General features: G+C 43.2%; 1 protein-coding gene across 2 annotated transcripts in view; it reads left to right on the top strand.

Moving 5' to 3' along the window:
• Positions 1-25900, top strand: part of LOC126253175 (glycerol-3-phosphate phosphatase) — a 72103-nt gene that overhangs the window by 35732 nt on the left and 10471 nt on the right. For both annotated transcript variants that reach the window (XM_049954335.1, XM_049954334.1), the window contains one exon: positions 19112-19322. In XM_049954335.1, the coding sequence (XP_049810292.1) occupies positions 19112-19322 (211 nt within the window). The remainder of the gene's footprint in view (positions 1-19111; positions 19323-25900) is intronic.

The following is a 25900-nucleotide window of genomic DNA, read 5'->3' as shown; positions in this document are numbered from 1 at the left end:
ATAAATTCTCTCCTAAAGGCTCCGTTCAACTGCCAAATCATCTTAAAATTGTTCTGGTGTTCGGAATCCCATTCTAATTCTTCCACAACTTTTAAAACTCCTTCTGGGGATCTGCAGTATCACTTGAAAAATTGGTTGCAGTGCTAGTACACTCAACCTGCTCATTGTACTGTTTGTTCAGTTAGCTCCTGCAGATGCTCCTCCAAACTAATCAAAGTGCTAAGAATACTAATTACTTCACCAAATTCTTTGTTTTGTTCTAATGCCTCTACCCGGCCTCGCGTATTTGAGATTTGATTATGTATACTTTCGAATTTGTGGGTCAACAATTCCTTTATTGGTTGGATCTTGTTGTTTACCTGTTTAAAACTGTTCTTGAACTTCATTCATGAGGTCACATTGTTTAATTATCTCTGTAACTCCTGTCTTTATTCCCTACCCTTGTGTTTCTAAACTTGAGAAGTTCGTGTTTAAGTTTTTTAATTCCTCCCTTTTAGCCTTAATGAGAGCTACTAATTCCTTTCTCTTCCTAGTACAACCTGTGTACAACATTAAGAATAATAAGTATATCCTCATTTGTAGTTAAACACTGTCAATAGATTCTGACCTAACTACCCAAAGCCAGTGAAATGTTTCTTTTCAACTATTCACAGAATGAACAGCTAATAATAATAATAATAATAATAATAATAATAATAATAATAATAAAAGAAATCAGGTCAGTGCTGTTTACAGCTCACCTAATCATCCATGCTACAGCTAGCTGCACGAGGATGCTTATGTGCCTTGCATGGGCTAGGTAGTAATGGGCTGATTCGCTGTTCCACTGTGAAGTGGAGCTGTGCTGTTGACTTACTGGCCAGCCACCGCAGGGATGCTATAACAGAGTGCTGCTGCAGCTGTAATCTAGAATCACAACTTGGAATTCGTTGTACCAATCATGAAATTCTTCTTCACTCATGTGCCAAAGGTTACTTAAGCACGTGAATATCTTTCACTGTTGACCTCATTCCTATGGTCAACTAACATCCTCTGCCTGACTCTTTATTATAATGAACTCTTCTGCTGCCGTAACCAAACTAAACTTCTTTCTTTTTAAACATTCAAATTAGTTCAGGCAACATCACAGCATGTGACCGGTTGTATTTCCTCAGTTATTGGGTTGCTTTGGACAGTGTCATATCGTCTTCCATTGTTTTAGTCAAAATTCTTCAAAATTCTTTTTTTTTTATTATTATTAAAGCTCTCTTAGCACTTCTGATTTGCATCTTGCACTAGGGTGCCAAATGAAGTGTGATGGATGTGGTTTAGGTATGGTGGTTCCACTCCATGCACTAGACTGTGATGAGACACTTCACCTTTTGTAGTGGGTGGGTGCTGAAAGAGCGCTACAATCTGTTCAGATAGTCACTTTTGCAGAACCTCTTCTGTATTATAAGCCTAACGTTTCCACCGCACAACGCCATTTACAGCTGAGGGTGAAACAAGTCTCTCTGAACTAGTAGCTCAACATAGATTGCAACGTGTATTCTTGTTCTGATTTGACATTACAGAATGACAGTTTCCATATATTCTTCAATTGTTCTGGCACATGCTTTATTGTCCGCAGCCTTTGCTCCATGACTTTCAAGGCACCGCAAAGCCATGACACTAAATCATAAGCGGCTCTCCGCAGCAGGTTTAGACATGCACCAGCTGTTGTACTTTCTCGATTTTCTGAACTATTTTTTTTTTTCCCAATCTGCACATATGGAAAACCAGAGCACACACAGTGGGATGTTCCATACTTAACAACTACCTATACAATTATTCCAGTTTCTATGAACATCTTTCGTCAGCCTGAGTGGTTAGAAGTGGAATATGTTAGTCTATAGAATAAACATGCTACTCCATATCAGCTGGCCACATGCATGCCCCTGCAGTTCGAGCACTGTGGCAATATCATCTTTTTCCATCTACCTTTTTGTGAGGTGTGGGGTCCTGCACATTTCCCACAAAGAGGGTTCCTGTTGAAATACTTGGCCACACGGTCACACTGCTAGTATGTGAAATATTGAGAAGAGATGTCGAATTCTGGTGGCATCAGCCCGACCAATATGTCCACGAGTTCCGTCGGGCCGAATACGTTGATGTTCTCATGACAGTGCAGTTCCACAAATAGCCACACTGTCACCCACTTTTGATTGGACTTCCACCACAGTGAGATGTTGCTGTAGGAGCCCAGTCTTCCTGCTTCAGTGATGATGCTTGTGATGTCCACCACCCTGATGATGGCTTTTATCATCCCCTCCATGTGGTTTTGGCCCGTGTTTCTTTGGTGACCATGTGAGCAGCTAGGGTTTGTTTGGCCACCTTCCAGTTGTCTTCATGCTGGAAAGAGATCATCAGTGCCCTCCCACAAGCACTGGTGTGTGCCTTGCATTTTGAGTTCTGGTCAATTTCTTCCATCATTTCGGCCCACTGCACCATTCCATTGTTGTGGATGAAAAGGTAAAAGGTGTTTTGGTCTTCTGACCGTGCCTGCTTGGAAACTAAGTGACATCTTGTCACCTTTTGCCATCAGTTCATTCCCGTGTCCTCCATGTCATCCAAGGCTGTTTCTTCATTACCATGTGCCACGAACTGTGACACAAAATTGCTGTGGCTCAAGATTTGGGGGGGGGGGGGGGGGCGCTTCCTGCTTGTCTGTTGTCTTCTTTTGAGTGCTCTTGTTTGGCCCCTCAGAATTCTTGTTGCTTTCTCCTGAGATTAAGACTCTACTGTCTTCCTTTTGTTTGCTCACTGCTGAGTTCCTGATTCAGCAGTGTCACTGAGTAGATTCGTTAACATTATTTCAGACCACCTGTATACCTTCATATTTGATGTCTTTCCCGATGGCGGTGGCATAAACAGCATGATAACTTAAAATGCCACAAGGCCAGATGAGTCCTCCAGTTGTTCTCAGGAGCATTATAGTGAGCTCACATTGATGTTTTGACTACCAAATTTGTGTTATCTGAACCTTATAGAATGCATCTGAGATACTATTGAGAAACAGATCTGCACTCGCAGATCACTTGTCTGTAATTTACGAGAAATGTGTGACCTGTGCACAGACGTCTGGTATCACATACCTCTGGAAACATCCTAAGGATCTGTTGAAACCATGCTATTCAGTATCGTTGTTGTATTGTGTTCAAAAGGTGGACCAATATGCTGTTAAATAGTTGACTACAGTGTTTTGGCTCATGAATAGAGCAAATATGTGATCATGGCTTTCTTTTCTGACTAGATCACGTTTGTGTCAGTTTGAGTATGACATATTTAAAGTGAAAGTTTATTTTATGTTCTGATGATTAACTGTTGTGCTTATCTGACAGAATGTCCTTTATTGTATAAAAAACTAGCTGAGTTCCTAGTGTACCATATGCATTTATTTATTCCAGTCTTCTGTCATGGGTGTCAGTCCACAGATGATCGCAGCAGGATATCTTTCACAAAGAAAGGCCATCTGCCTATTCTCACTCACAAGCCACACAGGTGCACTGGTTGGTTTCCTCGAGGGGTAAATCAGCACGTCGGTGCCTGTGAGGGTTGGGAGAGGCTATGGCAGCAGAAGTCTGGCTGTCTTCCTTCTCAAAATCAACTCAATGCTATGAACTTCTTTTGAGAAATTAAGAGAGGAATAGTAACCAATGCATGAAAGCTGTTATATAAGTAAGTGATACAACAGCAGCTGACTAGTATCTTTTTGTAAATGTTCCAACAAAACATAAATGCTTTGAACTGAGCAGACAGTGTCCTATGATCAGCGTACAATTTGAAGCCGTAGTACACTGCTTTTCTTACTCATGTGTGGGAATGTGCAACATGGCGTCGCCCAATGGTGTGTCCGCACCACACACCGTGCAGCTTTTGTCCCACCGGTACTGTACAATTCAACAAAGGGGAAAAGTTATTGTACCCGTGCAAGTGTATAAAAATGATTATTGAGAACCTGGTTGTATTAACATGTAGGGATCATTAACCAAATCCTCAAGCACAGATTTGCATAAAAAGGCACAAAATTAGTTTCAGTAGGTTTAAGTGGCCGACAGTTAATGATAATTGAAAAAGTCACAGTAAAGTCGACAAATATTTCCTTCTAGTGCATTCCATCCTCACTGTACTAGTATTCATAGTGAATCGTTCAAATTTACATTGATCATTAATGGGGAATATCGTATTCAAAGCCATGAGTGCTTGATTTGAGAATGGTGACTAAACGCAAGACACTATCTTTTTCAGTGTGGTAAGTTTTCAGTTTTCAAGTCAGTAGAGTAGATGAACATCATATCTGATTGCACATATTGTAGAGAGTGCGAAATAGCTTGCAAATACAACAAAGTTCAGATATGACAAGAATTTTGGTTTGAATAATTTCATGTGGCATCGGCATTTCAGTGCATAGTTACGGGGTGGCCTATCTCCACAGACAACAGGTTGAGAAAGCAAAAATGCACATCATAGCAGGCTTTGGCAATATACGGATCTCTGCTAGTTCATCCTGGTATATAGCAGAAAAGCACCCCAAATCCAGCTGATATTGTCTACCACTTAGGGGCTTAACAGAAATTAAGTCCTGTCACTACAGTGGTAAGCAAAATCCACTGCCCATACTCTTCATGGAAGTTAGTTGATTTCAAATTATGCATTGAAGTTGTAAAGCAACGGTGATGCGCCCTGTGAACGTTTTCACACAGCGTGGTGTATGCAAGCACATTTGGCGCCAAGAAAGGTTAGGGATACAGGTGGAGCCTGGTAGGCCATTAATGGACTGAGGGGCATGTTGCCTGAAAGAGGGATGTGGAGGAAACGCCTGATTGGATTGAGAGCAAGCGGTTCGTTGTGGCGTGGTCTTGCCAGCTTGCTCCGCAGTCTGCACGCAACCATTCGCACTTCTCTGGTTGGTTGCACGAGGGATTTCTAGAAGCATACCTCCATTAGCTACATGTAGGTAGAGAGTCACCCTGTCAGTGCTACTTATACTGTGGGAACAGTTTGCATTTGAAAAGGACACCTTGGCAGCGATTTCCAGTGGTAGCTGGTATTGCACTAGCCCAAGCCTTGCCTCAACCTCAAAATGAAACACAGTTCCCTTGTACAATGAACAAAACTTGGAAAAGTTAAAACTTTATTGAAAATAAGACCTTTCCCCCTTAGTCCATTAGCCCGTCTTGCACAATACATATGGGAAATAGATAGACTGTCGTACATTAGCTCTCCAACAGACAACATCACATTGCAAAAATGAGATGAAAATTTTGTATTACCAGAGAAAGCAATAGTTTACTCTATGTTCTCCAATTTCTAGCAGTTCATTGGAGAAAATTTGTTCACTCTCTTCCATTAAATGTACTCACATGTACTTTAAAGTAACTTCACAAAACTTGAGTATCACCAACATCTGTGGATTTTGTCAGTGGGTGTTGTCTTTGCGATTATGGGCAGGGTTTGACGGAAGTCTCCACAGAGGAGTACAAGAACTCTTCTCATCAGTTTGTTGTCTCCTCTCAAACCTCTCCACATGACGTCAAATGCCTCGATAGCCTTTTTGTGAACCATGTTGCATTCATCTCATATGATCAATTTGCATCCCTTGAGCACTTGACCACTTGCATTGCTTATGTTACAGGAAGGAATTTTGTGTCTTGCAATGTGAAGTGGCAAATCAAGAGCAGAAGGAACTGTCCTTCCCTCTTCAATTAATGTTACTACAACTGCTGAGGAGATGATGACGATAACAACTGCACTCTGTTTCCTTATTAAATTTGTTAAAAATGTTGTCCCTGTGCCCCTGGGAGCATCGAGAAAAATCTCTCCTTGTTGTGTCAATGTCTTATTCATTATAATTTGGTATGCTTTTTCTTGGTTAGAAGTGGTTTCTTGTCTACTATATATACACGCAACTGTTAAACATAGTAATTAATTTCTTATATTTGTTGTTGTTGTTGTTGTCTTCAGTTTAGAGACTGGTTTTATGCAGCTCTTCATATTACTGCATCCTGTGCAAGCTTCTTCATTTCCAAGTAACTACTGCAACATACATCCTTCTGAATCTCCTTAGTGATTCATCCCTTGCCCCCCCCCCCCCCCCCCCTTGCGTGTTCGGGGGTAAGAATAGGCCCACGGTATTCCTGCCTGTCGTAAGAGGCGACTAAAAGGAGTCTCACCTGTTTCGGCCTTTAATGTGATGGTCCCCATTGGGGTTTGACCTCCATTTTTCCAAATTCAACAGACGTACGAGCCTTTTGGGGAAGGACACCTTACGTGGTGCACCATGAGTCCTCTGTGCCCTAAGACCTTGCCACTCTTTATCGTCTTGGCGTCGTAACTGCACCCTCCATCCCTCATTTTGGGCATACACACCTGATGGATTGTGTAAGTTAAGCCCTTAGTGCGTCACCATCTGCACCCACGATCACTATGGACTACCCATGGCACCCAAAATCCAGCACGGTAGCCAGCCCGTTATGGTGGGGTCGTCATGTACCCTCTAGGTTGTAGCCCCCTGACAACACAGGGATCGTACTGCTGATGCCTGAGCTGACACCTCCCCACGTAAGCCAAGGAGTAGATGCCCATCTCTCTGGGGCATTGGGACTCCCGGCAACGGCCATCCTGCCAGGTGGCCTTTGCTGTGGCTGGGTGGTGCCCGTGGGGAGAGCCCCTGGTCGGAGTTGGTGGCATCAGGGCGGATGCCCTGCAATGAAGCGGGTGAAATCTCAATCTGGTGGTCGCCCGACCGCCAATGTCTCTAAGCGTGGTAAGGTGGAATTTAACGCTGTGACATATAACCCCAACTCGTTCCCTTCCCTAGCCACACCATGGGAGGAATGTAGGGCTGCAGACAGACAGGAGCCATATTCGCCGCGATACCTTGTATGCAGCAGAACTGATGGGGATTCGTTTTTGGGGACTAAGCCTCTTTTCTTTGTGCACAATCTCGAAGATAAGTTTGGGGAAGTGGCGTCTCCAAAATGAGGAGCGGGACCATTCTGATACAAGCAGCTTCATCTGCACAGTACCGGGCATTACTCGCCTGTGAGAAGCTCGGTGACATCCCCGTTACCGTCACTCCCCATAAGTCCTGAAATTTGGTCCAAGGGATTATTTTTCATAAAGATCTTCTGCTACAGTCTGATGACAAGCTACGTGAGAACCTGGCACGACAAGGTGTACACTTTGTCCGTCGTGTCTTTAGGGGGCCGAAGGATAATAGGGTCGCTACCGGTGCCTTCATCCTGGCCTTTGAGGGCGACTGTTTGCCTGAGAAGGTCAAGGTCATGATCTACCGGTGCGATGGCAAGCCCTATGTCCCGCCCCCTATGCGATGCTTTCAGTGCTGGAAATTCGGACACATGTCCTCCAGGTGCACTGCCAGCCCCACGTGTCGTGATTGTGGATGACCTTCACATCCTAATGCTCCATGTGCTCTGCCTCCCACCTGCGTTAACTGTGGGGAGCATCATTCTCCCTGCTCACCAGACTGTGCAGTCTACCAACGAGAGCGGAAGATACAAGAAATTAAGACCTTGGACCGTTTAACTTACCAAGAGGCAAAGAAGAAACTAGAACGACTCAACCCCACACCTATGTTGAGGAGTTATGCTACCGTCACACTGCCGCCACCAGTTCCTGCAAAGACTCCTTTCACAGTTGGCCCACAGAACAGTCACGTTACGCCTGCCCTACCACTGGTGGGGGCCACTCTCTCTTCCACTGCTCCCAAAACACCCAGTTTGGGAGCAGTGTGCCCCGAACAACCGGGGACGCCAGTCCCCACCTCTCAGCCGGAGAGGCGACAGCCCTCTCTGGCTCCTAAGCCGGAGAAGCGACAGCCCTCTCCGGCTGCTCAGCCGGAGACGCAACATCCTCCTCCGGCCTCACATGTTCGGAAGGGATCCCTTGGGGGAGTCCCTTCCAAGGACTCCCCCAGTGTCTCACAAGACACTAGCCAGTGGCTGAAGAAGCCACCAGCTGCTGGTCGAAGGGCTTCACGCTCTTCCTCTGTTCCTGATAATGCGTCAAGAAAGCTCTCCCAGCATGCAAACCCTCCTCCCAAAGACAAGAGAGAGAAGAGGAAGCTCTCCAAGAAGGATAAGGACCCAGTGGTTCCCGTACCACCGCTTCCTGTCAGCTCAGCCTCTGAGAATGAGGTCGAGCTCTTTGCGTCCCCTGATGACCTGGATCTCGCCGTCTCCTCCGAAACGATGGACGTAGCGACGTCCGTCACTCAGTCGGTGGCAGCATGTGACCCTGCGAGGTAATTTGCCTTTTCAGTGCCTGCATGTCCCTACAGGACACGCTTTGTACAATCCTCCAGTGGATTTGTGGCGGTTATTTTAGCCATCTACCTAAGCTATGTCAGCTTCTAAGCATGACACCTGCTTTATGCATTGCCCTCCAGGAAACCTGGTTCCCGGCAATGCGGACCCCTGTCCTTCGTGGATACAGGGGCTATTACTGTAACTGTAGCACTTACAATGGTGTGTCAGGTGGAACCTGCGTGTATGTCCTTACCTCTGTATATAGTGCTCCTGTGCCCCTCGAACATCATTGGAAGCTGTGGCTGTCCGCGTAAGGACTACCCAGGAGATAACTGTCTGCAGTGTCTATCTCCCTCCAGGTGGTACAGTCACCCTGACCGAATTGGCTGCACTTGTCACCCAAATTCCCACGCCTTTTCTTCTCCTGGGGGATTTTAACGCCCACAATCCCCTGTGGGGTGGAACGAAGATTACTGGCCGAGGCAGAGATGTCGAGAATCTCATCTCCCAACTCGACCTCTGGCTCTTAAACACTGGCACTGCCACACATTTCAGTGTGGCGCATGGCACGTTCTCGGCCATAGATCTGTTGTTGTGCAGCCCAGGGCTTGTACCATCGGTCCACTGGAGGGTCCATGACGACTTGTGTGGTAGTGACCATTTTCCCATCTTCCTTTCACTACCCCAGCGTCGCTCCCATGAACGCTTTCCTAGATGGGCATTTAGCAAGGCAAACTGGGACACGTTCTCCTCTGCTGCCACTGTTGAATCTCTCCCCCATGGTACCATCGATGTGGCGGTTGAGACCCTGACTGCAGCGATTGTTTCCACTGCGGAACGTACCATTCCTCGTTCGTTAGGGTGCTCCCGGCGAAAGTCAGTGCCTTGGTGGTCTCCGGAGGTAGCTGAAGCCATTAAAGAACGTCGGTGGGCTCTTCAGCAACAAAAGCGGCACCCGTCTTTGGAGAACCTCATTTTATTCAAACATCTCCGTGCTCAGGCCCGGCGGCTCATCAAAAGGCGGAAACAGGAGTGCTGGGAGAGGTACGTTTCCACCATTGGTTCCCGTGCTTCACCCACCCAGGTGTGGATGAAGATTCGGTGCATCTTTGGATTGCAGCACTCTGCAGGTGCCCCTGGGCTTACCATCAACGGGGCGCTATCCACCGATGCCAATACAATCGCCGAGCATTTCGCACAGTACTACGTTCGGGCCTCTGCGTCGGGGAATTACCCGTGACCGAGCGAGGTGGCGCAGTGGTAAGACACTGGACTCGCATTCGGGAGGACGACGGTTCAATCCCGCGTCCGGCCATCCTGATTTAGGTTTTCCGTGATTTCCCTAAATCACTCAAGGCAAATGCCGGGATGGTTCCTCTGAAAGGGCACGGCCGACTTCCTTCCCCATCCTTCCCTAATCCGATGAGACCGATGACCACGCTGTCTGGTCTCCTTCCCCAAAACCAACCAACCAATTACCCGCCCGCGTTTTGCGCGCTAAAATGCCGGGAGGAAAGCAAACAGCTTTCTTTTGCTTCTCGCCACCCTGAGGCGTATAACGCCCCATTTAGTCCGTGGGAACTCCAAAGCGCCCTGACACAGTGCCCCAATACAGCCTCTGGGCCAGATGGTGTCCACAATCAGATGCTCAAACACCTGTCCCCGGACTGTCAGCGATGTGTTCTTGCCATCTTCAACCGCATATGGGGCGATGGTGTCTTTCTGTCGCAGTGGCGAGAAAGTACCATCATTCCGGTGCTGAAGCCTGGTAAGGACCTGCTTAATGTGGATAGCTATCGGCCCATCAGCTTGACAAATACTCTGTGCAAGCTACTGGAATGTATGGTGAGTCGACGGCTGTGTTGGCTGCTCGAGTCTCGGGGTCTTCTGGCTCCGTGCCAGAGCGGCTTCCGTCAGGGCCGTTCCACCGCTGATACTTTGGTCTTCCTTGAGTCTGCAATCCGCACTGCTTTTTCCAGGCGCCAACACCTCGTCTCCGTCTTTTTCGACCTCTCCAGAGCATATGACACAACGTGGCGGCACCATATTCTCGCCACGTTGCACGGGTGGGGTCTCCGGGGCTCTCTCCCCATTTTTATTCAGAATTTTTTATCTGTTCGGACATTCCGTGTTTTAATTGGCACATCCCATAGTTCACTTCATATCCAGGAGAACGACGTTCCACAGGGCTCTGTATTGAGCGTGCCCCTTTTCCTTGTGGCCATTAATGGCCTTGCAGCAGCAGTAAGGTCGTCTGTCTCACCCACGTTATATTCTGACAATTTCTGCATCTTTTTCAGCTCCTCCACCATTAGTGTTGCAGAACGTAGGTTGCAGGGAGCCATACGCAAGGCACAGGCATGGGCCCTAGCCCATGGGTTTCAATTTTCTCCTGCGAAGACTTGTGTTATGCACTTTTGTCGGCGTCGAACTGCCCATCCCCACCCTGAGCTCTATCTTCAGGATGCCATGCTCAGGGTTGTTGACACTTACCATTTTCTGGGATTGCTGTTCGATGCGCGGCTTACTTGGCTTCCACATATTCGTCAGCTCAAGCGTCAGTGCTGGCAGCATCTGAATGCCCTCCGCTGCCTCAGCAACACAACTTGGGGTGCAGACCGTAATACGCTGCTGCAGCTCTACAAAGCCCTCGTGCTGTCCCGACTGGATTATGGGAGTGTGGCGTATGGTTCAGCGTCACCCTCAGCATTGCAACTGCTGGACCCCGTTCACCACTGTGGGGTTCGACAGGCGACAGGAGCATTCCGCACCAGCCCTGTTAGTAGCCTCCTTGCTGAGGCTGGGGTTCCTCCGCTTCGTATTCGGCGTCAACAACTGTTAGCAAACTATGCAGCCCACCTCCGTTGTTCGCCCCGTCACCCTAACTACAGTCTCCTTTTCGGTAATGCGGCAGTCCATATTCCACACCGGCGGCCGTGATCAGGCCATACAATTGGGATCCGTGTTTGGTCACTCCTTAGTGAACTCGAGTGTTTGCCTCTTCCATCTGCTTTCCAGGTCCGCCCACATGCACCACCTTGGTGTATTCATCGGCAGCAGCTTCGGCTGGAACTTTCCTGATGGCCAAAAGATTCAGTTCCTCCTGCAGTCTTGCGCCGCCAATTCCTTGCTCTCCTAGGCACATACCATGACTCGGAGGTTATCTATACTGATGGCTCGATGGTTGATGACCGTGTGGGGTACGCTTATGCTCATGCGGACTATGTCGACCAGCGCTCCTTGCCAGAAGGCTGCAGTGTTTTGTGCCCTTGATCGTATTCGTACCAGCACTGGAGAGTCCTTCGTCATTTGCAGTGACTCGCTCAGTAGTCTGCAGGCTCTTGACCAGTGCTACCCACGCCATCCCATTGTTGGTGCCATCCAGGGGTCCATTCACGCTCTTGAACAGCGTGGTCGTTCGGTGGTGTTCATATGGACCCCGGGACACGTTGGGATCGCGGGAAATGAACTCGCTGACAAGTTAGCCAAAGAGGCTACCCGCAAACAGACGCTGGAGATTGCCCTACCAGAAACTGATCTCCAAAAGGTTTTGCACCGTCAGGTCTTTGGGATGTGGGGAGAGGAATGGTGCACTCTGTCTGCACACAACAAGCTGCGGCAAGTAAAGGAGACCACGACTGTGTGGGGTTCCTCCATGAGGGCCTCTCGCAGGGATTCTGTTGTTCTGTGTAGGCTCCGCATTGGTCACTCTTGGCTGACGCATGGTCATCTGCTGCGTCGAGAAGACCCCCCTCATTGTCGCTGTGGTGCAAACATGACGGTGGCCCATATATTGTTGGAATGTCCTCTTTTAACCGCCCTCAGGCAAACTTTTAATCTCCTGGGTGATTTATCATCTCTTTTAGGTGACAATGTCTCTATGGCAGATCGTGTTTTAAGTTTTATTCAAGCAAGTGGCTTTTATAAGTCCCTCTAATTTTATTGCGTCACCCTCTTTTGTGCTATATATTTTACTTAGTTTTGTGTTGTAATTCGACTCCACCCTAATCTTTTAGGCTGGAGGTTTTAACGTGTTGCAGAGTGGCTGGCTCATCCTATTATTTTCATGATCAGCCAGCCACAGTCCTCTGCTGTACAGTTTTAATTCCTTCTGCCTTTCTTCTCTGTGTTGTTTTTGTTGCTGTGCTCCGTTTTCCGTGTTGTCTTACCATTGACCTTGGGGCTTTTCTTCCCCCGGAATTTTTATTGTAGTGCTTCGCCTGACTGGTGGATAGTTTCAATGTGCTCTGTGTTTTTATGAAATAAGGGACCTTTGCAGTTTGGTCCCATTAATCTTTAAACCAACCAACCATCATCCCTTGGTCTTGCTCTATGATTTTTACCCTCTGCGCTTCCCTCCCTTTCTTCTAGTCAAGTTGTGCCACAAATTTCTCTTCTCCCCATTTTTATTCAATACCTCCTCATTAGTTATGTGGTCTACCCATCCAATCTTCAGCATTCTTCTGCAGCACCACATTGCGAAAGCTTCTATTCTCTTCTTTTCTTAACTATTTATTGTCCATGTTTCACTTCCATTCATGGTAATACTTCACACAAAGACTTTCAGAAACAACTTCCTGACGTTTAAAACTATACTCGATGTTAACAAATTTCAATTCTTCAGAAACTCTTTCCTTGTCATCACTGGTCTACATTTTATATCCTCTCTGCTTCGAGCATCATCAGTTATTTTGCTCCCCAAATAGCAAAACTCATCTACTACTATAAGTGTCTCATTTCCTAATCTAATTCCCTCAGCATCACTCGATTTAATTTGACTACATTCCATTATCCTCGTTTTGGTTTTGTTGATGTTCATCTTATATCCTCCTTTCAAGACACTGTCCATTCCATTCAACTGCTCTTCCGGGTCCTTTGCTGTGTATGACAGGATTACAGTGTCATCGGCAAAGCTCAAAAGTTTTTATTTTTTCTCCATGGATTTTAATTCCTACACTCAATTTTTCTTTGGTTTCCCTTACTGCTTGCTCAATATACAGATTGAATAACATCAAGGATAGGCTACAACCCTGCCTCATTCTGTTCCCAGCCACTGCTTCCCTTTCTTGCCCCTCGACTCATATAACTGCCATCTGGTTTCTGTACAAATTGTAAATAGCCTTTTGCTCCCTGATTTGACCCCTGCCACCTTCAGAATTTGAAAGATAGTATTCCAGTCAACATTGTGTAAAGCTTTCTCTAAGTCTACAAATGGGAGAACGTAGGTTTGCCTTTCCTTAATCTATCTTCTAAGATAAGTCATAGGGTCACTACTGCCTCGCATGTTCCAGCATTTCTATGGAATCCAAACTGATATTCCCCGATGTTGGATTCTACCAGTTTTTCCATTCCATCTGTAAAGAATTCATGTCATTATTTTGCAGCCGTGGCTTATTAAACCGATAGTTTGGTAATTTTCACACCTGTCAACACCTGCTGCCTTTGGGATTGGAATTATATTCTTCTTGAATTCTGAGGGTATTTTTCCTGTCTCATACATCTTGCTTACCAGATGGAACAGTCTTGTAATGGCTGGCTCTCCCAAGGCTATCAGTAGTTCTAATGGAATGTTGTCTACTCCCGGGGCCTTGTTTCGACTTAGATCTTTCAGTGATCTGTCAAACACTTTACACAGTATCATATCTCCCATTTAATCTTCAGCTATATGCTCTTCCATTTCCATAATATTGTCCTCAAGTACATTGCCCTTGTATAGACCCTCTATATACTCCTTCCACCTTTATGCTTTCCCATCTTTGATTAGAACTGGTTTTCCATATGTGCTCTTGATGTTCATACTGGTGGTTCTCTTTCCTCCAAAGGTATTTTTAATTTTCCTGTAGGCAGTATCTATCTTACCCCCTAGTGATATATGTCTCTAGAGCCTTACATTTGCCATCTAGCCATCCTTGCTTAGCCATTTTGCACTTCCTGTCGAACTCATTTTTTAGACATTTGTATTCCTTTTCACCTGCTTCATTTACTGCATTTATATATTTTATTTCTTTTCATCAATTAAATTCAATATTTCTTCTGTTACCCATGAGTTTCTACTAGCCCTCATCTTTTTGCCTACTTGATCCTCTGCTACCTTCACTATTTCATCTCTCAAAGCTACCCATTCTTCTTCTACTCCATTTCTTTCCCCTGTTCTAGTCAAAACATTTCCTAATCCTCTCTCTGAAACTATCTACAACGTCTGGTTCTTTCACTTTATCCAGGTCTCATCTTAAATTCCCACCTTTTTGCAAGTCGTTCAGTTTTAATCTCCAGTTCATAACCAATACATTTTGGTCAGAGTCCACATATGCCCCTGTAGAAATGTCTTACAATATAAAACCTGGTTCCTAAATCTCTGTCTTACCATTATATAATCTATCTGAAACCTTCCCGTGTCTGCGGGCCCCTTCCACACATACAATCTTCTTTCATGATTCTTAAACCAAGTGTTAGGTATTATAAAATTATGCTCTGTGCGAAATTCTACCAGACAGCTTCCTTTTTCATTCCTTTCCCCCATTCCATATTCATCTACTACTTTTCCTTCTTCTCTTTTTCCTACTGTCGAATTCCAGTCCCCTATAACTATTAAATTTTCATCTCCCTTAACTATCAGAATAATTTCTTTTGTCGCACATACATTTCTACAATCTCTTCATCATCTGCAGAGGCAGTTGGCATATAAACTTGTACTACTGTGGTAGGTGAGGGCTTCATGTCTATCTGGGTTTCAATAATGTGTTTACTATGCTGTTCGTAGTAGCTTATCCGCGCTATTATTATTATTATTATTATTATTATTTTATTCATTATTAAACCTACTCCTGCATTACCCTTATTTGATTTTGTATTTATAACTCTCTACTCACCTGACCAGAAGTCTTGTTCCTCCTGCAACTGAACCTCACTAATTCCTACTATATCCATCTTTATTGTATACATTTCCCTTTTTAAATTTTCTAACCTACCTGCCCATTTAAGGGATCTGACATTCTGCACTCCAATCCCTAGAATGCCAGTTTTCTTTCTCCTGATAACAACGTACTCCTGAGTAGTCCCCACCCAGAGATCCTAATGAGGAACTATTTTACCTCCAGAATATTTTACCGAAGAGGATGCCATCATCATTTATTCATACAGTAAAGCTGCATGCCCTCAGGAAAAATTACAGTTGTAGTTTCCTCTTGCTTTCATCTATTCACAGTACCAGCACAGCAAGGCCATTTTGGTTAATGTTACAAGGCCAGATCAGTCAATCATCCAGACTGTTGCCCTGAAACTGCTAAAAAGGCTGCTGCCATTCTTCAGGAATCACGTTTGTCTGGCCTCTCAACAGATATGCCTCCATTGTGGTTGCACCTATGGTACAGCAGACTTTATCTTTGAGGCACACAAGCCTCTCACCAATGGTAAGGTCCATGGTTCATGGGGAGGAGGAAGGGGGCGGGGGATTTTTAGACATAATCAGCATAAAGTATGCCTTGTTTGTCTCAAACTGATGCAGGCAGGCGAAGTTGCAGCAAAGTTTTGTGTGTCGTGACCATACACTTGTTCTCAAAGATAATGAAAGCCTTGTTGATAATGTTTGTTTGAAGCTTAATTTCCAGTATCAGACTTTCCCTTTTGACTTTGGCAAGTATGCCCTCACCTGGGGCTTACTTATATTTTTCCCATAGAGACTTTGGTTTTGCTGCACTGCATGTAGTCGGTAGTACAGCAATGGCTCTGAAAGGGAGACCAGCTTGACTTCTAGCAATAAACCATCCCAGTGCTATTCTCCTTCCAATAAACCCAACTCCTGATAGGCCTCTCTAACTGCTAGGCATACTTTGCCTTTAACTTGGCCCTGGTCCTCAAACTTAGTTTAGAAACATCTGAAGGATGTAATATTTGGCATTACTGGAAAGAACTGTTACACTCAGACCAAGGCATCACTTGTGTCTGCATCATGTCTGGGAAATTTCTCACATTTTGTGCAGACAAGTATTGCCCTTTCTGATTGTACACTTCCTAAGTACAGTGATCAACTAACGTACCATGAAATTTTTAGAACATTTAGGATGAGGGTTTTGGAGAAAATAATTTCTAAATAACCAAAAAATTTCAGATTCTTTCATCTTTATGTATACATATTTTGACAGTTAGAGAATTTCTTGCATTAATGCCATAGCTGACAGTTTGGAGTTCTTCCACTGTATCATTTCTGAAGACAGTTAACGTCCTGTGGCTATTCATATTTTCACAATGTAATTTTGAAATTTTTTAGAAAGTTACAGTTTATTTAAGGAAAAAAAATAAAAAGATGAAAAAAAGCTCAGAAGCACATATGTATTAATCATGTCTCATTCGTAGTATTACGAACAAACTATTTATTGGAAATTAATTCAGATCTCTCTCATGTTTGGTTTTTTTATTACAATTTTCCCTTTTGTTATAACATTTTCACAAATATTCTCATTTATAGAGGTCTGTATCATTTTAACAAATCATCAGCATATCAAAATATTGTAGTTCTGGAGGAGTATCATGTGGAACTTCAACATATTTTCAACTTTATGAGTCAGTGCATGTATTGAAGAAGGAACTTACCCACATGTTCATAATTTTAGACAAGAAGTGAGAAATTATACTCTATGTAGTAGAGGAGTTTACAGTTCATTTTACTCATTGAGATTCCATGAACATGTGAAATCATTGTATTGAGTAATATGCTGTAAGCAAGCATTACTGTTCTCTGAACAGCTGACCATGTGTGGGTTTTCTGTGGTGTGCTTAAAGCAAAATAGAAAAATGCTAGATCAGTTCTTCTAACAGTCCTTTGTCAAAAGCTGCCTCCCTTCTCTAGCTGAGCCATCTGTAATGACCCTTACATCAGTTTGATGTTAAATCCTAATCTTCTTCCTTTTCATTAACATACATAAACCCTTTGATTTCTGTCAAAGTTGTAAATATTTGATAATTGATTGTACTCACATTTTTTTAAAGTATTTCCCAGGGGTGTGCGCAAGTTTTTTCCCCCTTTACTGTTACAGTATTTATGTAGCCAGGGCCAGTTTAAAGCCCAAGTGACATGAGCTGCCACTTTGGATGCCCTAAGCTGAGAGAGGCACCAAAGGTGCCGAAACAGTAAGATTTCTATGCTGGATGTATCAAAATTAGTAGCGGTCACTTGGGGTGCCAAGCTGATAGTGGCACCCAAGTGGATGATTTGTGTACATTGCATATCACAATTTCTAGTGAAAACTCACATAGACAAAAGCGTACATGGGAGTGTCTCATGGGTGAAAAAATTTGCTCGAACTGGCCCTGTGTTTACCATTTGTATGACAGTTTGATGGCTTGTACTTAATACAATTTATGTAACAGTATGACATGATATCTACCACAGTATTGAAAGATGTGATAGCGTAATACAATTTTTTGATTCTGTTTATGATTCTAAATTTATTTTATTAGGGAAGTCAGCTAGAAATAAGAATTTTTAATAAACCTGCATACAGATTTTCTGTTTGTCCATGACGAGAGTGAGACAGAAATTACTTAACACTATTCCCACTGCACAGGAGTGGGTTTGGGACAGATTAATTTTAAGCCAATGTGTTCCAAAGTGTAATTATTGGTGGCCACTGAAAGGGTGGTGGTTGTGTGAGAAGCTCCTTGGTTTGAAGGAGAACACAAGGAGTTCAGGCATATGCCATTCCTGGGAGGTAGTTGGGGTTAGGACTAGCCAGGTAATGGCAATCTAACAGATCTGTAGAGCTCCCTCAGGACTCACTGGTAAGAAAGAGGTAGCTTATTGTAGGTATGGACATTAGGGTGGCAGTGAATCTGCTGTTTTCTTGATGGGATCAAGTAGTTTAAATTGAATCCAGCACGTTCACTCAACCATACTTTTGTTGATATCCTGAGCGGTCGACAAGTAGTATCTGTGTTCATCACAGAAGAGCTTGTGGACAACCAGCACCCTCCATCGGCACAACACATTGGACTTCTATGAACTAGAGGCTAAGTAAAGTGTCATTGTGCTCCACTGTTGCCCCTCATTGCTAGCACTTCTCTCTTGCACTTATCACAACTTTATAGCAGCTTCATTAATTAAATTTTTATAACTTGTAATTGGTGCTTGATAGCTTGTGAACTTTACTCTTTCTTCTCAGTTTCAGTGTTTAATATTCAGTTTGTATTGCTTTGTAAATCTTGTTGCAGTTAAGAAATGGAATTTGAGCTCTTTCCCTTGTTGTGATTGTAATATTGCCCTAACTGCTCATTTACAATCCCATGATTTGTTCCTTTAAGTAATGTTCAAAATCACTTCTTGATTCACACCTGCAAGTAGGACTGAGCCAGATGCTTCTGTGGCCTGATATGGTGTCACCTTGTTTGGGTTTCACTTGGTAGTGGGATCGGTGGGCAGGAAAGGATAATACATGTTGAGTAAACTCCAAGAATGACTTATATTTCTTAATGTCTATAAGTTTTCATCAGTCTTTCCAGTTTCATTGTCATTAACAGTTTTTTCTGACTAACATATTTATATTTTATCTATTAAATGTTTGTGTGGAAGATCTGTCTTCAGTCTCAGTGAAATTAATTTCACAAATGTTCCCAATCAAAAGAGCAGTCAAATCGTAAGATCTGTCAATAAAAGTAGGCTTTCCAGGCAGTTCTTGAGCAACAACATAGGAAAGACTTTAATATTGTGAAAGTTTTTGATTACAGGAACACTAAAGATGTGTGTCTATATCTATTTGTGTTTTTTTTTTTTTTTTTTTTTTTTCTTCTTCTTCAATTTATACATATGTGACTAAATCTGTGCTTTGCAGCCTGATCCTATGGTGTGTGATATGGGAACACTAGTTAGCTCCAAAATAAAGCTGGATCCAGAAGTAGGAGCTGTAATTGTAGGATTTGATGAACAGATCAGCTATCCCAAAATACTAAAAGCAGGCTCATATCTCAAAAATCCAGACTGTCTTTTTCTAGCTACAAATACAGATCAGCAATTTCCTTCAAAAAGCAATATAGTAATACCAGGTTGGTCTCTCATATCTTATAACTAAAAAATATGTATTATGCTTGGCATTACTCAATTTCTCATCTCGCAAGTGCTCAAATGAATTCTATATTTTGTGATTTTCAGCATAACTTATTAGAATATCATTAAGTTCTGTGACAATTTAAACAATATTTTACTAAAGATTAAGATTGCTTTAGAAACTCTTAAAAATATATCATCAATATTTCTTACCCATGTATCAGTGAAGTAATGTTACTGCTAACTGTCGTTTACTACTTGCTTGTATCATGGACTAGTTACTGTACCCTGTGTTCCCCTTGCTTTTTAGTGCATTCAGCATTCTTAATAAATACTTTTCACTCTTTCTTGCTTATATAACAATAGATCTTCATTCATTCCTTAAGAGGCTTTGTAAAATGATCATCATCTCCATTCAAAAAGTAAACTATCTCTTGTTATTGATGTTACAATTATTTGTTCATGTTTCAGTTTTTCCACTCCAATATTACTTTTCTGCTCCTTACTCTGGAACGGGCAGAATTGATTTGGTTTAATTATATGTGGGCTATTTGAATGATATATTGTATTGAAGTGGTGTGAGTCAGTTTATCTATTGTGTAACATAATTTAATGCTTGTTATGGAATTTTGCTGTGTTACCTGTGAGGCATTTTATGCCATTAGGTAAGTGAGCAAAGATTTTTGAGAATAACATATTTCCCAGTATTTGAGATGCAGTCATTCCATTTTTCTTCTCTTATTTTAGCTGTAGAGATCACTGTTTGTTTTCAATTGTTATGGATTGTTCATAACAAATTGTATGAGACATTATATACAGATGTATTCCAGTTAAAATACCTAACTAGTTAAACATAACTCTTAGAGTGATCTTGAGCAAGCACCATGTATTATTTTTATTGGGAATGAAAACTTCATTTCTTGAAGATGAATTATACTAAATTATAACTCCATAGCACATCACAGTTGGACCTGGTGGTCTAATGGTAAAGCACGTGCCTGGAAAATAAGAGATTTGGGATTGAATCCCAGTCAGTTCATGGATTTTTCAGTGTGCGTTTTTTTTTAACTAATCATCACCTCTCAGTGATATGAGGATCCACCAAGAATGACATATATGGTTTGGATTCCACTTCAAAGTGTAGATTACCTTTTCACAGTTGGATAATTGGGGTAGTTTAGGGACACACAAGTTGCTGAAGTGGTGTCCAACTCAAAGATTTGCACTAGACCATTGAGCCACATGTATATTATTAATTATTATAGCTGAAAAAAATAAGCAAAGCATGTTAACTGTTCTCTTTCTCTCTTAGACTTTAATTATGTGTGTTCTGAAAGTGGTAGAAATAAATTGTTTAAGAAGCTCCAGGATATACGTTTCACAAATTTAAATTCTTAAGAACTTGTATATCTAACAAGTTGACACTAAAAGTGCAGAAAGGGTCAAAATGATCCCTCCTTCATTTCTGCTCTGGATGCTGTGCTATACAATATTTTTTTGTGATAAATACACTAAAAATGAATTGTCAGCTACACTGAACAACAAAACAACATGGCACCAATGCTTAGTTAAGTTTCAATGAAAAATCAAAGTTAGTTGACACCTGTTTACCAATAATTTTGATGTCTGAAATGTAAAAAATCATACAGGTTCACCCAATTTGTTCCCAGTAACCCAGAGAAGAGTTGTGTCAGTTTCTGAATTGTTGTTGAGATAGAGGCTAAGTGTGTATGAAGTGATTTCCATACCTCAGTAAGAACACGGATCCTGGAATTCACCCTGTAGGAGAGGAAATTCTCCTACACCAGATAGAGCCTTGTCTAAACCAAGGGAGAAATGTGATGATAGACAACTTCTTTATGTCTCTTCATCCAGCTAACAAGATACAGGAGAAGTAAGACAGTAAACCACGTCTGTTAAAAGAACTCTGAAGAACTCTGATGAGGTGAAGAAGTGCAGCACCAAAATATATTTCACCAGTGTCCTGTCACTGATGGGCAACAGGGACTGCACCTTGCCTGTACATCATGGAAAGAAAACAAAAGTTTTATTGAAACGTCCTGGCAGATTAAAACTATGTGCCCGACCGAGACTCGAACTCGGGACCTTTGCCTTTCGCGGACAAGTGCTCTACCGCGAAAGGCAAAGGTCCTGAGTTCGAGACTCGGTCGGGCACACAGTTTTAATCTGCCAAGAAGTTTCATATCAGCGCACACTCCGCTGCAGAGTGAAAATCTCATTCTGAAAGTTTTATTCTTCTAAGCACTTTGCATCGTGAAGTGAAAGCAAACAAAGAAGTTGTTACTGTGTATGACAGGGCAAAGTAAAGATTTAATGATCGATCAAATGACATTTTGGATGAGGTAAGCAGCACAGTTACAGAGCTTTTGGTAGAAAGGAAGTACTTCAAGGAAGAAACATTGTGGGAGCACAGCTGGCAGAACATGAAGTTGGAGCACAAAAGCTGAGAAAGAAGTGCCACATAGGCCTCTGCAGAAACAGTACCATCAATGACCTCTATAAAAGTATAGAAAATGTGCACATAAAATAGGAATCTTGTGTGCAAAATGTGATTAGCAGCAAAGTGCTGTAAAGCTAAAAGATGACTACAAAGAGAAAAAACCTCTCCAAAATATATTTTGTACTATTAACCAAAAAAATTATGTTAAAAATCTGTAATTTGTAAAATTTCAAATATAATACTAAGCTGAATAGTGGACAAAGTGTAGTAAGGGAACATATAAACATATTATAATACAATATTACTGACACCAACAAAATAAAATTGAATAATATATTCATTCTTGTAACAGCTTTATTTACATTATTTGCTAGTTACTCTATTGCTGTATGTCGATTGAGATGAATTTTAATAATTGACATCTATAGAAATAGCTATTCCTGCTTCTTTTATGTATGGGGACCACTGTTTTCATGATTTGGCAGGTTTATTTCATTTTAAATTTGTGACCAGAGGCTCCTCCTTTCTGTACAATTGTTGCTTAGCCTAAGGAAGAAAAGTTACGTGCCTCATCAGTTTATAAATTATGTAAATTTGGCTCTATATGTCCTCAGGCATGAAAGAGGAAGCCGCCTGGTAAAATTTTGCACAGAGCATAACTTAATCATAGCTAACACTTGGTTCAAGAATCATGAAAGAAGGTTGTATACATGGAAGAGGCCTGGAGATACTGGAAGGTTTCAGATACACTCCTGGAAATGGAAAAAAGAACACATTGACACCGGTGTGTCAGACCCACCATACTTGCTCCGGACACTGCGAGAGGGCTGTACAAGCAATGATCACACGCACGGCACAGCGGACACACCAGGAACCGCGGTGTTGGCCGTCGAATGGCGCTAACTGCGCAGCATTTGTGCACCGCCGCCGTCAGTGTCAGCCAGTTTGCCGTGGCATACGGAGCTCCATCGCAGTCTTTAACACTGGTAGCATGCCGCGACAGCGTGGACGTGAACTGTATGTGCAGTTGACGGACTTTGAGCGAGGGCGTATAGTGGGCATACGGGAGGCCGGGTGGACGTACCGCCGAATTGCTCAACACGTGGGGCATGAGGTCTCCACAGTACATCGATGTTGTCACCAGTGGTCGGCGCAAGGTGCACGTGCCCGTCGACCTGGGACCGGACCGCAGCGACGCACGGATGCACGCCAAGACCGTAGGATCCTACGCAGTGCCGTAGGGGACCGCACCGCCACTTCCCAGCAAATTAGGGACACTGTTGCTCCTGGGGTATCGGCGAGGACCATTCGCAACCGTCTTCATGAAGCTGGGCTACGGTCCCGCACACCGTTAGGCCGTCTTCCGCTCACGCCCCAACATCGTGCAGCCCGCCTCCAGTGGTGTCGCGACAGGCGTGAATGGAGGGACGAATGGAGACGTGTCGTCTTCAGCGATGAGAGTCGCTTCTGCCTTGGTGCCAATGATGGTCGTATGCGTGTTTGGCGCCGTGCAGGTGAGCGCCACAATCAGGATTGCATACGACCGAGGCACACAGGGACAACACCCGGCATCATGGTGTGGGGAGCGATCTCCTACACTGGCCGTACACCGCTGGTGATCGTCGAGGGGACACTGAATAGTGCACGGTACATCCAAACCGTCATCGAACCCATCGTTCCACCATTCCTAGACCGGCAAGGGAACTTGCTGTTCCAACAGGACAATGCACGTCCGCATGTATCCTGTGCCACCCAACGTGCTCTAGAAGGTGTAAGTCAACTACCCTGGCCAGCAAGATCTCCGGATCTGTCCCCCATTGAGCATGTTTGGGACTGGATGAAGCGTTGTCTCACGCGGTCTGCACGTCCAGCACGAACGCTGGTCCAACTGAGGCGCCAGGTGGAAATGGCATGGCAAGCCGTTCCACAGGACTACATCCAGCATCTCTACGATTGTCTCCATGGGAGAATAGCAGCCTGCATTGCTGCGAAAGGTGGATATACACTGTACTAGTGCCGACATTGTGCATGCTCTGTTGCCTGTGTCTATGTGCCTGTGGTTCTGTCAGTGTGATCATGTGATGTATCTGACCCCCAGGAATGTGTCAATAAAGTTTCCCCTTCCTGGGACAATGAATTCACGGTGTTCTTATTTCAATTTCCAGGAGTGTAGATTATATAATGATAAGACAGAGATTTAGGAACCAGGTTTTAAATTGTAAGACATTTCCAGAGGCAGATGTGGACTCTGACCACAATCTGTTGGTTATCAACTGTAGATTAAAACTGAAGAAACTGCAAAAAGGTGGGAATTTAAGGGGATGGGACCTGGATAAACTGGCAGAACCAGAGGTTGTAGAGTGTTTCAGGGAGAGCATTAGGTAACAATTGACAAGAATTGGGCTAAGAAGTACAGTAGATGAAGACGGGTAGCTCCGAGAAATAAAATAGTGAAGGCAGCAGAGGATCAAGTAGGTAAAAAAAAAATGAGGGCTAGTAGAAATCCTTGGGTAACGGAAAAAATATTGAATTTAAATGATGAAAAGAAAAAATATAAAAATGTAGTAAATGAGGCAGGCAAAAAGGAATATAAATGTCTCGGAAATGAGATTGACAGGAAGTGCAAAATGGCTAAGCAGGGATGGCTAGAGGACAAATGTAAGGATGTAGAGGCATATATCACTGGGGGTAGGATATATACTGCCTACAGGAAAATTAAAGATACCTTTGGAGAAAAGAGAACCACCAGTATGAATATCAAGAGCTCATATGGAAAACCAGTTGTAAGCCAAGACGGGAAAGCAGAATGGTGGAAGGAGTATATAGAGGGTCTATACAAGGGCGATGTACTTGAGGACAATATTATGGAAGTGGAAGAGCATGTAGATGAAGATTAAATGGGAGATATGATACAGCATGAAGTGTTTGACAGATCACAGAAAGATCTAAGTCGAAACAAGGCCCCGGGAGTAGACAACATTCCATTAGAACTACTGATAGCCTTGGGAGAGCCAGCCATGACAAGACTGTTCCATCTGGTAAGCAAGATGTATGAGACAGGCAAAATACCCTCAGAATTCAAGAAGAATATAATTCCAATCCCAAAGACAGCAGGTGTTGACAGGTGTGAAAATTACCAAACTATCAGTTTAGTAAGTAACGGTTGCAAAATACTAACATGGATTCTTTACAGACGAAAGGAAAAACTGGTAGGAGCTGATCTTGGGGGAAGATCAGTTTGGATTTCATAGAGATGTTGGAATACGTGAGGCAGTACTCACCCTACGACTTATCTCAGATGATAGATTAAAGAAAGGCAAACCTACATTTCTAGACTTAGAGAAAGCTTTTGACAATGTTGACTGGACTGCTCTCTTTCAAATTCTGAAGGTGGCAGGGGTAAAATACAGGGAGCAAAAGGTTATTTACAATTTGTACAGAAAGTAGATGGCAGTTATATGAGTCGAGGGGTATGAAAGGGAAGCAGTGGTTGGAAAGAGAGAGAGAGAGGGTTGTAGCCTATTCAATCTGTATATTGAGCAAGCAGTAAAGGAAACCAAAGAAAAATTCAGAGTATGAATTAAAATCCATGGAGAAGAAATAAAAACTTTGAGGTTTGCTGATGAAATTGTAATTCTGTCACACACAGCAAAGGACCTGGAAGAGCAGTTGAACGGAATGGACAGTGTCTTGAAAGGAGGATATAAGATGAACATCAACAAAAGCAAAACGAGGATATTGGAATGTAGTTGAATTAAATTGGGTGATGCTGAGGGAATTAGATTAGGAAATGAGACACTTATAGTAGTAGATGAGTTTTTCTATTTGGGGAGCTAAGTAACTGATGATGGTCAAAGTAGAGAGGATATAAAATGTAGACTGGCAATGGCAAGGGAAGCATTTCCGAAGAAGAGAAATTTGTTAACATCGAGTATAGATTTAAATGTCAGGGAGTCGTTTCTGAAAGTTTTGTGTGAAGTGTAGTCATGTATGGAAGTGAAACATGGACGATAAATAGTTTAGACAAGAAGAGAATGGAAACTTTCGCAATGTAGTGCTACAGAAGAATGCTGAAGATTAGATGGGTAGACCACATAACTAACGAGGAGGTATTGA

The sequence above is a fragment of the Schistocerca nitens genome, chromosome 4 (genome assembly GCF_023898315.1).
Source record: "Schistocerca nitens isolate TAMUIC-IGC-003100 chromosome 4, iqSchNite1.1, whole genome shotgun sequence".
Taxonomy (NCBI): domain Eukaryota; kingdom Metazoa; phylum Arthropoda; class Insecta; order Orthoptera; family Acrididae; genus Schistocerca; species Schistocerca nitens.
This window is presented reverse-complemented; position numbering and strand designations above follow the sequence as displayed.